The sequence below is a fragment of the Ranitomeya imitator genome, chromosome 3 (assembly GCF_032444005.1).
Source record: "Ranitomeya imitator isolate aRanImi1 chromosome 3, aRanImi1.pri, whole genome shotgun sequence".
Classification (NCBI taxonomy): domain Eukaryota; kingdom Metazoa; phylum Chordata; class Amphibia; order Anura; family Dendrobatidae; genus Ranitomeya; species Ranitomeya imitator.
This window is the reverse complement of record NC_091284.1, coordinates 549,610,225-549,626,011: the sequence shown is the minus strand read 5'-3', so window position 1 is coordinate 549,626,011 and position 15,787 is coordinate 549,610,225. Positions and strand designations below refer to the sequence as shown.

The 15,787-nt window shown below is 40.6% G+C and overlaps 1 protein-coding gene across 5 annotated transcripts in view; it reads left to right on the top strand.

The window, feature by feature from the left end:
• The window catches only part of MCF2L (MCF.2 cell line derived transforming sequence like), a 398,998-nt gene that overhangs the window by 349,428 nt on the left and 33,783 nt on the right, over positions 1-15,787 (top strand). For all 5 annotated transcript variants that reach the window (XM_069757895.1, XM_069757893.1, XM_069757896.1 and 2 more), the window contains 5 exons: positions 2,539-2,654; positions 5,035-5,104; positions 7,347-7,439; positions 7,514-7,606; positions 11,740-11,865. In XM_069757895.1, the coding sequence (XP_069613996.1) occupies positions 2,539-2,654; positions 5,035-5,104; positions 7,347-7,439; positions 7,514-7,606; positions 11,740-11,865 (498 nt within the window). The remainder of the gene's footprint in view (positions 1-2,538; positions 2,655-5,034; positions 5,105-7,346; positions 7,440-7,513; positions 7,607-11,739; positions 11,866-15,787) is intronic.

Genomic DNA, 15,787 nt, shown 5'->3' with positions numbered 1-15,787 from the left:
GAGTGGTCACGTGATCCCTCATTAAGGTAATGAATATTCACCTCTCTCCATTTACTGGGGACACGTGATCGCTCAGAACTGCTGGAAGCTGGAACAGGATGCTGCGAAGGCGCGCAGGGAAGATAAGAAGGATTTTTTTTTTTACAGCTGCTGGAAGCTGCGGCTTTAACTATGCACACTATAAGAGAAATGAATATTCATTGTCAGTGCAGTGAATATTCTTTTCTTTTTAGCAGCGGGCACAGTTGTAGCCGCAGTCACCGGCTCCTGCGTCCTGTGACCCTCTGCGCCACCGCTCCCCCACCGGCTTCTGGTACAATGACTCGTGTATAAGCCAAGGGGGGCATTTTCAGCACAAAAAATATGCTGAAAAATTCTGCTTATACGGTAAATAAAAAATATAAAATCATGTATTTTAGCCAGTATTTTTTCCATAAAACTATTGATCTATTTTCTGCTCTATTTAAAATGACAACAGGTACTGGCCCTTCATTTAATTTTTTTAAAGAGATTGTTCCATGAACAAAGTACATATTAATGAATAGATCTTTGAATAAAAATAGCTTTCACAATTGGATGTGATTAAAACAAATGTGCTAAGATAATCTTACAAATGTGCCCCTGCTGTGTGCTGTGTAATGGCTGTGTCTGACCGTGCAAGAACAGGATGATATATCACATCTCCAGGGCAGGGGCGGAAGCAAAAAAGAGTATACACATTCTTACTGTGAGGTAAAACATGTTTTCAAAAGGAACCTGTCGTGTGAAAAAATGCTATTAACCTGCAGATATGGGGTTAATGTGCAGGTTAATAGCGTTCTGAACCTGCCCAACCCCGCACTTAGAGCCCTGCTGCTTGAAGGAAATTACCTTTATTCCTCTTGGCAGCATTCGGCGTTCAGTCACGATGGCGGCGCTGACGTGGGTTCAGTCACTGCTCTGTGTATAGAGAGTGGCGGCTGTAACTGCATCCCTAACAGTGACTGACAGGCTCGAATGCAGAGCTACTGTCAGTCAGTGCAGGGGGCGTGATTACAGCCGCCTTTCTGTATTTATAGACAGGTAACTGAACCCGTGCCGGCAGTATCCCCATGACTGAACGCCGAATGCTGCCAGGAGGAATAAAGTTCATTTCCTCCCAGCAGCGGGGCTCTAAGTGCCGGGCAGGTTGAGAAAACTATTAACCTTCAGATTAACCCCATATTTGCAGATTAATAGTGTTTTTTCACGTGACCGGTTCCCTTTAAACAGGCATTGAAATGTTTTTACCTCACAGAAAGCAGCATCTGCCATTACATCTACTATATAATTGTCTAAGGGTCACATCCGTCTTTCCCACTCCTCGCGACGCTCCGGTGACCGCTCCATGCATTGCAATCTCGCGAGATGATAACGTAGCGGTCTTGCGAGACCTCTATGTCATCATCTCGCGAGACCGCAATACACTCTTCAGACTGGAGCGCGCGAGGAGCGTCGGTAACCGCTTCGATCCGGGAGCCAGCAGAAGGTGAATATATAGCTATTTTTTATTTTAATTCTTTTTTTTTTTAACAGGGATATGATGCCCACATTGCTATATACTACGTGGGCTGTGCAATATACTACATGGGCTGTGCAATATACTACGTGGGCTGGGCAATATACTACGTGGGCTGGGCAATATACTACGTGGCTGTGCAATATACTACGTGGGCTGGGCAATATACTACGTGGGCTGGGCAATATACTACGTGGGCTGGGCAATATACTATGTGGCTGTGCAATATACTACGTGGCTGTGCAATATACTACGTGGCTGTGCAATATACTACGTGGCTGTGCAATATACTACGTGGCTGGGCAATATACTACGTGGCTGGGCAATATACTACGTGGGCTGGGCAATATACTACGTGGCTGTGCAATATACTGCGTGGCTGTGCAATATACTACGTGGGCTGTGCAATATGCTATGTGGCTGGGTAATATACTGCGTGGCTGTGCAATATACTACGTGGGCTGTGCAATATGCTACGTGGCTGGGTAATATACTACGTGGCTGTGCAATATACTGTGTGGCTGTGCAATATACTACGTGGGCTGTGCAATATACTATGTAGCTGGGCAATATACTATGTGGCTGTGCAATATACTACGTGGGCTGTGCAATATACTACGTGGGCTGGGAAATATACTATGTGGGCTGGGCAATATACTACGTGGGCTGTGCAATATACTACGTGGGCATCTTTTGACCATGTCCCTGTACTGTCAGACACGGCCATTACACAGTACACAGCAGGGGCACATTTATAAGATTATCTCAGCACAGGAACATTTTATTTAACACATCAAATTGTGAAAATTATTATTATTCCAAGATCTGTTGATTAAAATGTGCAATATTTGTGGAAAAAACCCTTGAAGTCTATGCAGTGGTTCCCTGTTCTTCTCCCTATCTAGCTATCTTTTCATCTTCAGGTTTAATACCCACAGTGCCGATCATGTACACGTGTGATTTTGTACAACCAATGTTTTTGCTTGTTATGTTGTCTATAGGGTTATGCTGCTGAAATGGAGAATCCCTTAGTAATGCATCTCCTCTCTCCAGTTCTCCTCAATAAAAAGGATGTGTTGTTTGGAAATATGGAAGAAATCTACCACTTTCATAACAGGTAGACTTTTCACTCATTTATATAATATTAAGGTCAAAATACATGAACTTTCTGGCCATTTCATTGATGGATGACTAGTTCAACCTAATTAGGCTAATTGTCCGCTTCATTTCTGCACTTAGATGGTAAGTTTTCCCAGCGTCTACTATAACGTTGGCTTACTGTCCATTTATTAGATGGTGTCTGCTATACATCTGCTTACTGTATGTTTAATTGTATAGGAACGTTCAGTACACTGAATATTCTTTGATATTCGGATTGATCTTTGCATGGGTATCGTCGTCCTTACACTCGGTGTTGCTATTGTCTTGTACATTCGCGAAATGTAATACAACACCTAATGTATATTACGGTAAAGTGTTTTAGCCATTAAGCACCAAAGGACACATTTTCTATCAGTTGTTTTTGAGAGTTGACTATTTTCACCTCTGTTGCGTGTTTTCTTGCTAGAACTTGGCCACAGTGATCTGGTTCAGTTTTCAATAATCACCCGCAGAACGTCACTGATCCTGGCACCTCCACCTCCGGCTTAAGTTAAACATATGAGAAAGCTTAGCGTCCTGTGTTGGCATGTGACTAGAGATGTGTATGTAGTCTGTGACAAAGAAGTGGGCTAGCTTAGCTGTTGAAATAAGACAGGCAACCAGTCTACCTTATGCACGTTGTCTACACAGAGAGGGGGAGGAAGACCCCTTTTTTTGATTGTAAAGAAAGCCTGTCACCTGATTCATGCTGCCCAAACTGTGCGCAGCATGAATCCGAGCCTGCCTGCATGACTGCACCTAGGTAAAAACCAGGTATGAAGATCTGGCCAGGAACCATTGCCAGAGATGAGACTAGTCCGGCTATGCACATTACTGACTTCTCACCACTTCTTTAGCATGAGACTTGCCAATCACTTACAGCACCACTGGCAAAAGCTTTCAAGTCTCAAGATCTTTAAGGTATATTTCCTCTGAAAGGCCGGAGTGAATCAGTGAAAAATATACCTGGCTGCAATGGATCAGTCAGCTTTGTTTCATGCTGCTCATTGAATCAAGTGGCAGGTTCACTTTAAACCAGTAATGGAGCTGCTGGGACCAGACACCAGAACTGACAGTGGTCTATATTGCTAATGCTTTGGCAGCAAATGTTGTATGTTTTTTTTGTTTTGGGTTTTTTTTCAAACCTATCTGAAGATTTTTTTTTTCCAGATGGACAATATTTTAGATAGTGTGAAAACTAAAATGATCCTTTCTCATAGTGTTGTGTTTCCCAAACAAGATTTTATAGAACTTTTAGGCTAAGTTTTTCTGCAGCAAAACCTGATCTTCTTGGCAGGAAAGAAGCTGCGCCAAAAACGCAGGTTTAGGTGCGTTTTTTGTTGAGTGTTTGGTGCGTTTTTGGTGCGTTTATTTTTCCTTTTTGTCCATGCTAATGTCCTTGAATTTTCAGCAGCAAAAACACAGCAAATAATGATACCTGCTTTCTTGCTGGGTTTTTGCAACACCCATTCAAGTCAATGTGTGGAAAACGCTGAAAAAACACAGCAAAAACGCTGAAAGAAGTGACATGCTCTATGTCCAAAAAACGCAGCAAACCACAAAATACTGATCGCACAAAAATCAATGTGTGTGTGTGATATTTCTGAAAACTCATAGGCTTTGCTTCTACTGTAAAAAGCAGCTGAAAATTAGCATAAAAAACGCCCTGTGTGAACTTACCCTTAGGTTCCTTTGTCTCCTCTTAGGCTAGAAGACATTGTTAGGCTACGTTCACATTAGCGTTGCATCGGGTGCAGCCGCGACGACGCATTCGTCATGCGCCCCTATATTTAACATGGGGGGCACGTGGACATGCATTGCACTTGCGTTTTGTGATGCATGCGTCACTGTGGCGCATGCGTCAGGGCGCAGAGGACGCTGCATGATGCAGTTTTTTCTGCGCCAAAAACCATGCAAAAGTGGACGCATGCGTCACAAAACGCTGCGTTGTGCATGCGTTTACATTTGCGTTGTGCGTTGCGTCGCCGACGCTGCACCGCACAATGCAAATGTGAACGTAGCCTTAGCTGTACAGCAGGGGCAAGGTAGTTATAAGAGTTCCTTCATGGTAAAAATGTTGGGAGTTCCTGAAAAATGAGAATTTAGCATTAGTATCCGTCAGCTTTATCATGGAAAAAGATCATGCCAGACATTACAAATGAGTGAGACAATGATTTGGATTTTGGATGAACAATTGTAGGAAAAAAAGACAATAATTGAAATAAAGGTAAAATATTTTGGTCAATTTCTGTTTTAATTCCTTGGTTTTGTCTTGCAATAATACTATTTTTTTTGCCTTCTTTTAATATGTAAAAATAAGTTTGTCTAGATCTAATGTTTTGCTGTATGTTTTGTAGAATATTCTTGAGAGAGTTGGAGAATTACACTGACTATCCTGAGCTGGTAGGCCGATGTTTTCTAGAAAGGGTATGTGTTGTTGTTGCACTTTACAAGAACGTGTTACTATTGGATTATTAGTTTTAGTATAATTACTTTACTCTTCCACCTGCTGTGAGAATCTCCCAATATTTCTATCACATTCTGTATATGAAACACATTTGCAAGCATGGTGTATGTGTGAATAGTGATTAATGATGTCTAATATTAGTAACATATAGCCTACATTATGTGCAGAATTATTTGGCAAGTTGTATTTTGATCACATGATACTTTTTATACATGTTGTCCTACTCCAAGCTGTTCAGGCTTGAGAGCCAATTATCAATTAAGTAAATCAGGTGATGTGCATCTCTGTAATGAGGAGGGGTGTTGTCTGACATCAAAACCCTATATAAGGTGTTCTTATTTATTAGGCAACTTCCTTTCCTTTGGCAAAATGGGTCAGAAGAGAGATTTGACAGGCTCTGAAAAGTCCAAAATTGTGAGATGTCTTGCAGAGGGATGCAGCAGTCTTGAAATTGCCAAACTTTTGAAGCGTGATCACCGAACAATCAAGCGTTTCATGGCAAATAGCCAACAGGGTCGCAAGAAGCGTGTTGGGCAAAAAAAGGCGTATAACTGCCCATGAATTGAGGAAAATCAAGCGTGAAGCTGTCAAGATGCCATTTGCCACCAGTTTTGCCATATTTCAGAGCTGCAACGTTACTGGAGAAACAAAAAGCACAAGGTGTGCGATACTCAGGGACATGGCCAAGGTAAGGAAGGCTGAAAAACGACCACATTTGAACAATAAACATAAGATAAATGTCAAGACTGGGCCAAGAAATATCTTAAGACTGACTTTTCAAAGGTTTTATAGACTGATGAAATGAGAGTGACTCTTGATGGGCCAGATGGATGGGGCAGAGGCTGGATCAGTAAAGGGCACAGAGCTCCACCCCAACTCAGATGCCAGCAAGGTGGAGGTGGGGTTCTGGTATGGGCTGGAATCATCAAAGATGAACTTGTGGGACCTTTTCAGGTTGATGATGGAGTGAAGCTCAACTCCCAGACCTACTGCCAGTTTCTGGAAGTCAACTTCTTCAAGCAGTGGTATAGGAATAAGTCGGTATCATTCAAGAAAAACATGATTTTCATGCAGGACAATGCTCCATCACATGCTTCCAACTACTCCACAGCGTGGCTGGCCAGTAAAGGTCTCAAAGAAGAAAAAATAAAGACGTGGTCCCTCATAAAATGTGAGATCTACAGGGAGGGAAAACAGTACACCTCTCGGAACAGTGTCTGGGAGGCTGTGGTGGCTGCTGCACGCAATGTTGATCGTAAACAGATCAAGCAACTGACAGAATCTATGGATGGAAGGCTGTTGAGTGTCTTCATAAAGAAAGGTGGCTATATTGGTCACTAATTTTTGGGGGTTTTGTCAGAAATGTTTATTTCTAAATTTTGTGCCGTTATATTGGTTTACCTGGTGAAAATAAACTAGTGAGATGGGAATATATTTGGTTTTTATTAAGTTGCCTAATAATTCTGCACAGTAATAGTTACCTGCACAAACAGTTATCCTCCTAAGATAGCCAAATCTAAAAAACCCACTCCAACTTCCAAAAATATTAAGCTTTGATATTTATGAGTCTTTTGGGTTGATTGAGAACATAGTTGTTGATCAATAATAAGAATAATCCTCTAAAATACAACGTGCCTAATAATTCTGCACACAGTGTAGAAAGAGTTGTGTAATTCTTAGAAATATAAGGACTCATGCATTTTGGCTCCATACAAACACTGACTTGTATGAAGACTTACTGTGCTTTGTTTTTTTTCTGTCTGTGTTTGTATGGAGCCAAAATACAATCTATATATTAAAATATGACGAACTATCAATTTACCCAAGAGACAAAGGTGGAAAATCTCATTAAATAAAATGACCAAAATTGGAAAAATCATAAATTCTCAAATGACCGTAATGAGAAATATCATTAGGTAATTGCTTTAAAGTAACTCATTTTTTTAAGCAAATAATACTTTAATATATGGTGAAAGCTTTATCAGGGAGCCTGTATGAATAAATTTCACTTTTTGACTTGTTTCCATTGGAGTGGTGCTCCCACTCTTAGTTTCTGTATTTGCTTGGGAAGTATTGCACCCACAGCATTATGACTGTGCTGCTGTTTGTCCTTTTTACTAGGAATGAAATATGTCACTTATGTTTGTAGCTGGGCATAAATTGTGCTACTGTAAATTTCTGTACGTGTTTTCTAACACCCAGATGGAAGATTTTCAGATATATGAGAAGTACTGCCAGAACAAGCCCCGATCTGAGAGTCTGTGGCGCCAGAGCTCTGACGCTGCCTTCTTTCAGGTAACTGTATAGCAATGTCACAATTATTAGTAGCAATTAATGGATCTGTGTCTATAACATTCTGTGTCTTGTAGGAGTGCCAAAGGAAACTGGATCATAAGCTAAGCCTGGATTCCTACCTACTGAAACCTGTGCAGAGGATAACAAAGTACCAACTGCTTTTAAAGGTACATTATACCCTGTACATTATAGCCAGAGCAGAGAGCCACTAGAACGGCTTCTGCACTGGCGGCCATATGTTACATGAATATTAACCCTATACACTACGATCTCCTTTCCCAATCATTTCCAAAAGTCTTGAAATACTAAAAGAGGACCTGTGACGGCTCCTAACATATCTGCATTGTACTTTTCCTCTGTTGTTCTCAAGTTTCATCTTTGGGCGCTCGCCACTCTCCAGTCATCTGACTTTGTTTGCTGGGGGACAGTGCGCTCCTGAAAAAATTGACAGTTCGGAGCAATGGTAATAAAGTAGCACAGGGGCAATAAAACTGGTTACTTCAATCCAGACAGTCTTATTACCCCTGCGCTCCTTCAATGCCACTGGTCTGATCAGCTCTTACAAGCTCTATTAAAAAGAGCTGGTAGTCACTGTGCATGGAGTATCCGAGACAATTAGTATAAAACATTAAAATTAAAAATCTTTTCTTTCTTAAGAATGGATAAGATTTTAACCAGTCAGTGTCAACCTTAAAACTGACCTGAGATATGTTAATAGCATCCCTCAATGAGTGAAAATCTAGCAGTACAGTATAGGTGTCGCCCTTCTGCATCAGTCACAGTTGATGTTGGCACCAACCATGGCCAAACCACCCCTTAAATACTCCTGTCAATAGTGACTACGGCATTGAAATGGTTAAAAGGAGTGTGGGGGCTCCCTCTTTAACCCCATCGCCACTTTGAAATCATGATTTTATGGTTCTGATGGTTAACATGGCAATTTACGGCCTAGAGTCTGCCGGCTATAATAGCCTGTTCAGAAGTTAGCTACATTTAGGTGGTAGAAAAAACATTTCTCATTCTTATCATGTCACTTTGCATTAATTCCTGAAAAGTATCTGTAGGGTTAATAAACTACCTGAAAGCAATTTTGAATACCTTGAAGGGTGCTGCTTTTAAAATAGTATAACTTTGGGGGTTTTTCCAATGTATAGGTCTCCCCAAAGTCACTTCAAAACTGGATAGGTGCCTAGAAAAATTAGTTTTGTAAATTTCCTTGAAAAAATGAAAAATTGCTTTTAAAGCTTCTAACATCCTAACAAAATAAAAGAGCATGTTAACCCTGCTGTTCTGTTCGCATTTGCTATACACTTGTACTGTTCCCGGGTCAATATGACCTGACCTATTAATTCTTGATTTTTAGCTACTCTAAGTGTTTTATTTGAATACTTTTTTCATTATTATACTGTATGTGAACATGGTTGATCATAAACAAATGAAAAATTTAAATTTAAACTTAAATTTTTTTTATTTTTTTTCATAAAAAGGTTACACAGGCTTTTTACAATTATCTTTCATTGTTGGCATTCTGCACGCAAATAACAAAGAAGCTTTACATTACTATTACTTAAACATGAAATTTAACTTTTTGAAAACAATATTTATAAATCAACAAATGAAAATCATAAAAACTTCAACCTTTTTAGAAAGAAAAAAGAAAAACTGAACATGTTCATGCGTTTTACACTTAGAATACTGTGCACAGTTCTGGTCTCCGGTGTATAAGGAAGACATAGCTGAACTAGAGCGGGTGCAGAGAAGAGCGACCAAGGTTATTAGAGGACTGGGGGTCTGCAATACCAAGATAGGTTATTACACTTGGGGCTATTTAGTTTGTAAAAACGAAGACTAAGGGGTGATCTTATTTTAATGTATAAATATATGAGGGGACAGTACAAAGACCTTTCTGATGACCTTTTTAATCATAGACCTATGACAGGGACAAGGGGGCATCCTCTACGTCTGGAGGAAAGAAGGTTTAAGCATAATAACAGACGTGGATTCTTTACTGTAAGAGCAGTGAGACTATAGAACTCTCTGCCGTATGATGTTATAATGAGTGATTCATTACTTAAATTTAAGAGGGGACTGGATACATTTCTGGAAAAGTATAATGTTACAGGGTATATACACTAGATTCCTTGATAGGGCGTTGATCCAGAGAATTAGTCTGATTGCCGTATGTGGAGTCGGGAAGGAATTTTTTTCCCCAATGTGGAGCTTACTCTTTGCCACATGGGGTTTTTTTTTGCCTTCCTCTGGATCAACATGTTAGGGCATGTTAGGTTAGGCTATGGGTTGAACTAGATGGACTTAAAGTCTTCCTTCAACCTTAATAACGATGTAACTATGTTTTTACACTGAACACAATAATAAGACACATGTCCTTTACACAGATATTTTGAACATCCAGAACATGTCAGATTAGTCTTATTGTCACAGGAAGATGGACAGAAGCTACATCTCCTTTTTTGCTGGTAGCTGTGCTGCTGGTAGCTGTGCTGGTGGAGGCCGTGGATGTGGAGTCTCTTTCTTGATCATGCTGGACACTTTTTACAATGGCTGTTGCTCCTTCACTTCTGGGGTCACTTTTCTGCTCTCAATATATGGCCTAACCAGGGATTTGTCCAATTCCTCAAGAAATCATCTTCTTTTATGCAGCTTATTCCGGTTCCAATTGGGGTCGATTTCTATCCATAAGATAAATGCATTGTATGCAGAAACGTCCAGTATGTTATAAAATAAAATCATTGGCCACCGATTGGTTTTGCGTTTGCATGTATATGTTGATATTGCTTGGTCTAAAGTATCAACTGCTCCCTTTGTGGCATTATAATCCAAAATAATGTCAGGCTTTTTGTCTTCTCTATCACTTACGGCATTGTCATGGTGCATTGTGCTCATTAGAATTACCTGCTTGTTTGTTTTTTTTTGGAACATAAGAAACAACAGTAGTACCCAGCATGGTAAGTTGTTTTTTCTTCAACATCTGGCCTAGTTGATAGGATCTAAAAAAGTTGTCACATGTGACATTTTGTCCTTTTAGTCCATGAGTCAAATCGAGAACAACACACATACCCTGATTTTTTTTCAGGTCTTTCACCAGGGGTTTTTCCTGTATACACTTGAACATTTAGAGCATATGAACTTGCTGTCGCAAAGTGTCCAGATCTTGATGCCGTATTTTGCTGGCTTACTTGGTATATATTGTCTTGAATGATAGACAACCAGTCTCCTCTCTCACAAACAGCAAATGGATAATACTAGATAATTACTTGTTTACTGATAAGAACAGTGAAACCACCACCATTTTGAGATGAAGTACACACAAAAAACATAACTTTTGCAGTCAGAAATAATCAGAGACCTGTAGAACAGTATAAAATGCTATCGGGTCATATTGACCTGAACAGTACAAGTGTAACAATCAGCGTGTAGCAAAAAGTAAACAAAAAAAATATATAGAGCTCTACAAATGAGGAGAAGTCAAGATACCACTAGTTTCAAATCCTCATATAAAAAAATCTACAGGGTCTCAAAAATAATTTCCAGTCATATTGAACCGAACAGTACAGCAGGGTTAAAGCTGGTGCTGATGTAAAGCAGACTAGAAGGAAATGTTATTTATTAAGTATTTTGTGTGGATCCAGATTAAAGTGATAATTATTCAAAGTTTGAAAATTGCTAATTTTTTGAAATTTTTTGTCAAATTACGGTACTGATATTTTTTAGAAATAAATGTAAAACATATGGACCTAAATTTACCATGTAAATGTACATCCATATAAAATAATATCAAAGCTACTGGGATATGTTCTAACATCCCAGAGTTATTGCCACATAAAATGACACGTCAGATTTGAGAGATTTTGCCTGGTTAAATGCAAATTTGATTGCAAGGTTGCTCTTTTTACAAGCCCTCTGCAATTTTAGTTTTTAGTGATGTTGAAGCAATCGCATCAAAGTAACTGTTGGGTTTATTACATCCTAACAGGTGTTGTAGTAAGTGGATAACCATGCTGGAGCCTCTTGTGCTCGAAAAGATCAGCATGGTCTCCCACTGCTCTGCAGAAGATCTGATGGTGGGGATTAGAAAAGAACACAGGGAAGACATAAATTCAATAAATTCAGAGGCAAATATATTCTGTAGATTTCTGGAGTGAAAAAAATCCTGTAAGAATTTATCAGGAATGATTTTCTTAATTCAAATACATGCTCCAAAGCTATAGCAACAGCATTTACTCAGCAGTGTGTCCATCTTAGAAATATCTTGAATTTTATGCTTGTTTGTTCTCCTTAGGAAATGTTAAAGTACAGTAAGAATTGTGAGGGTGCTGAAGATCTGCAGGAAGCGTTGGCTTCTATTCTTGGCATTCTCAAAGCTGTCAATGACTCCATGCACCAAATAGCGATCACTGGATATGAAGTAAGTGGTTATTGTTAGTAGCGCCAAGTTTTAGTCTGCGTTCAGTTGATTGAATTGAACTGTTATTAGTAATTCCCAATATTTTATTTTGCTTGTAGAAGTGAATGTGTTGATAATATTAGCATAATCATCGCATAGATGATATACAGTTGTGTACAAAAGTTTACAAACCCTGGCAGGATTTTTGCTTTCTTGACCTTTTTTCAGAGAATATGAATGATAACACCAAAAAGAGAAGACACAGTAGTTTGGCAATAAATGGCTTCACCCAACCACTAGCCATGAGTGGAGAAAAAGTTGTGGTTTTATCATTCATATTCTCTGAAAACAGGCCAAGAAAGCAAAAATTCTGCCGGGGTATGTAAGCTTTTGAGCTCAACTGTATATAGATATATATATTTTAGATTATATACACTGGTCAAAAAATAAAGGGAGCACTTAACACAATGTACAGCGGGGAAAAAAGTATTTAGTCAGCCACCAATTGTGCAAGTTCTCCCATTTAAAAAGATGAGAGAGGCTTGTAATTGACATCATAGGTAGACCACAACTATGAGAGTCAAAATGCGAAAACAAATCCAGAAAATCACCTGGTCTGATTTGGCAGGATTTATTTTGCAAATTACGGTGGAAAATAAGTATTTGGTCATTAACAAAAGTTCATCTCAATATTTTGTTATGTATCCTTTGTTGGCAATGACAGAGGTCAAACATTTTCTGTAATTCTTCACAAGGTTGGCACACAGTGTTGGTGGTATGTAGGCCCATTCCTCCATGCAGATCTCCTCTAGAGCAGTGATGTTTTGAGCCTGTCGCTTGGCAACATGGACTTTCAACTCCCTCCAATAGGGATGCGATCTGGAGACTGGCTGGGCCACTCCAGGACCTTCATATGCTTCTTACGAAGCCCCTCCTTTGTTGCCCTGGCAGTGTGCTTGGGATCATTATCATGCTGAAAGACCCATCCACGTTTCATATTCAATACCCTTGCTGATGGAAGTAGGTTTGCACTCAACATCTCACAATATATGACCCCATTCATTCTTTCATGTACATGGATCAGTCATCCTGGACCCTTTGCAGAGAAACAGCCCAAAAGCACGATGTTGCCACCCCCATGCTTCACAGTAGGTATGGTGTTCTTTGGATGCAACTCAGCATTCTGTCTGCTCCAAACACTACTTTTTTTGTTTCTACCAAAAAGTTCTACTTTGATTTCATCAGACCATATTACATTATTCCAATATTCTTCTGGATAATCCAAATGCTCTCTAGCAGACTTCAGTTGGGCCCGGACATGGTACTGGCTTAAGCAGCGGGACACGTCTGGCACTGCAGCATCTGAGTCCCTGGCGGCATAGTGTGTTACTGATGGTAGCCTTTGTTATGGTGGTCCCAGCTCTATACAGGTTATAGGTCCCCCGTGTGGTTCTGGGATTTTAGCTCACCGTTCTTGTGATCATTTTGACCCCAAGGGGTGAGATCCTGCGTGGAGCCCCAGATCAAGGGAGATTATCAGTGGTCTTGTATGTCTTCCATTTTCTTATTATTGCTCCCACAGTGGATTTCATCACACCAAGCTGCTTGCCTATTGCAGATTCTGTCTTCCCAAACTGGTGCAGGGCTACAATATTGTTTTTTCTGGTGTCCTTTGACAACTCTTTTGTCTTCACCATAGTGGAGTTGGGAGTGTGACTGACTGAGGTTGTGGACAGGTGTCTTTTATACTGATAACGAGGTCAAACAGGTGCCATTACTACAGGTAGTGAGTGGAGGACAGACGAGCCTCTTAAAGAAGAAGTTACAGGTCTGTGAGAGCCAGAAATCGTGTATGTTTTTAGGTGGCCAAATATTTATTTTCCACCATAACTTGCGAAATAAATCTTGCCAAATCAGACAAGGTGATTTTCTGGATTTGTTTTCTCATTTTGACTCTCATAATTGAGGTCTACCTATGGTGTCAATTACAAGCCTCTCTCATCTTCTTAAGTAGTAGAATTTGCACAATTGGTGGCTGACTAAATACTTTTTTTCCCCCATTGTAACTCCAAGTCAATTACACTTCTGTAAAATCAATCTGCCCAGTTATGACACAACACTGATTGTGAATCAATATATCCTGCTGTCGTGCAAATGGTAGAAATATGAGACCATATGTAGGTGCAGTGGGCCCTGTGTTCCTTCTGATGCATGACAATGCTAGGCTTCATGTGGCTGAAGTTTGTCAGCAGTTCCTGCATGATGAAGGCCGTGATGCTATGGACTGGCCTGCTCTTTCCCTGGAACTGAATCCAGTCCAGCACATCTGGAACATCATTTCATCCACCAATGCCACGTACAGGCTGTCCAGGAGTTGACTAATGCTTTAATTCAGGTCTGGGAGGTGATCCCTTAGGAGAACATCCACTGCCTCATCAGGAGCAATTCCCAGGAATTGTAGGGAGGTCATACAGGCACGTGAAGTCCTCACACACGCTACTGAGCATCATTTCCTTGTCTTGAGGCATTTTCACTGAAGTTGGATAAGCCTGTAATTTGATTTTCCAATTCGACTTTGAGTATCATTCCAAATCCAGACCCCCATGGGATATTAATTTTGATTTACATTGGTCATTTTTATGTTTTATTGTTCTCAACGCATTCCACTATATAATGAATAAAGATTTGCAAGAGGAATATTTCATTTAGTGATATAGTGATATCTAGGATGTGGTATTTTAGTGTTCCCTTTATTATTATTATCCTATTTAGATAGATGTATCTGTGTATGTACATGTATATATATATAAATATTTATATATTTATACACACTGCTCAAAAAAATAAAGAGGACACTAAAATCCCACATCCTAGATATTACTGAAATAAATATTCCAGTTGTAAATCTTTATTCATTCCATAGTGGAATGTGTTGAGAACAATAAAACCTAAAAATTATCAACGTAAATCACAACTAATATCCCACGGAGGTCTGGAGTTGGAATGATGCTCAAAATCAAAGTGGAAAATGAAGTTACTGGCTGATCCAACTTCAGTGGAAATGCCTAAAGACAAGGAAATGATGTTCAGTAGTTTGTGTGGCCTCCACGTGCCTGTATGATCTCCCTACAGTGCCTGGGCATGCTCCTGATGAGGCGGCCAACTCCTGGACAGTCTGTGGTGCAATGTGACGTTGCTGGATGGTGCAAGACATGATGTCCCAGATGTGTTCAATCGGACTCAGGACTGGGGAACGGGCGGGCCAGTCCATAGCTTCAATGCCTTCATCTTGCAGGAACTGCTGACACACTCCAGCCACATGAGGTCTGGCATTATCCTGCATTAGGAGGAACCCAGGGCCAACCGCACCAGCATATGGTCTCACAAGGGGCCTGAGGATCTCATCTCCGTACCTAATGGCAGTCAGGCTACCTCTGGCAAGCACATGGAGGGCTGTGCAGCCCTCCAAAGAAATGCTACCCCACACCATTACTGACCCACTGCCAAACCTGTCATGCTGAAGGATGTTGCAGGCAGCAGATCGCTCTCCACGGCGTCTCCAGACTCTGTCACGTATGTCACATGTGCTCAGTGTGAACCTGATTTCATCTGTGAAGAGCACAGGGCGCCAGTGGCAAATTGGCCAATCCTGGTGTTCTGTGACAAATGCCAAGCATCCTGCACGGTGTTGGGCTGTGAGCACAACCTCCATCTGTGGACGTCAGGCACTCAGAACATGCTCTTGGAGTCGGTTTCTAACCGTTTGTGCAGACATATGCACATTTGTGGCCTGCTGGAGGTCATTTTGCAGGGCTCTGGGAGTGCTCCTCCTGTTCCTCCTTGCACAAAGGCTGAGGTAGATGTCCTGCTGCTGGGTTGTTGCCCTCCCACAGGCCCCTCCACATCTCCTGGTGTACTGCCCTGTCTCCTAGTAGCGCCTCCC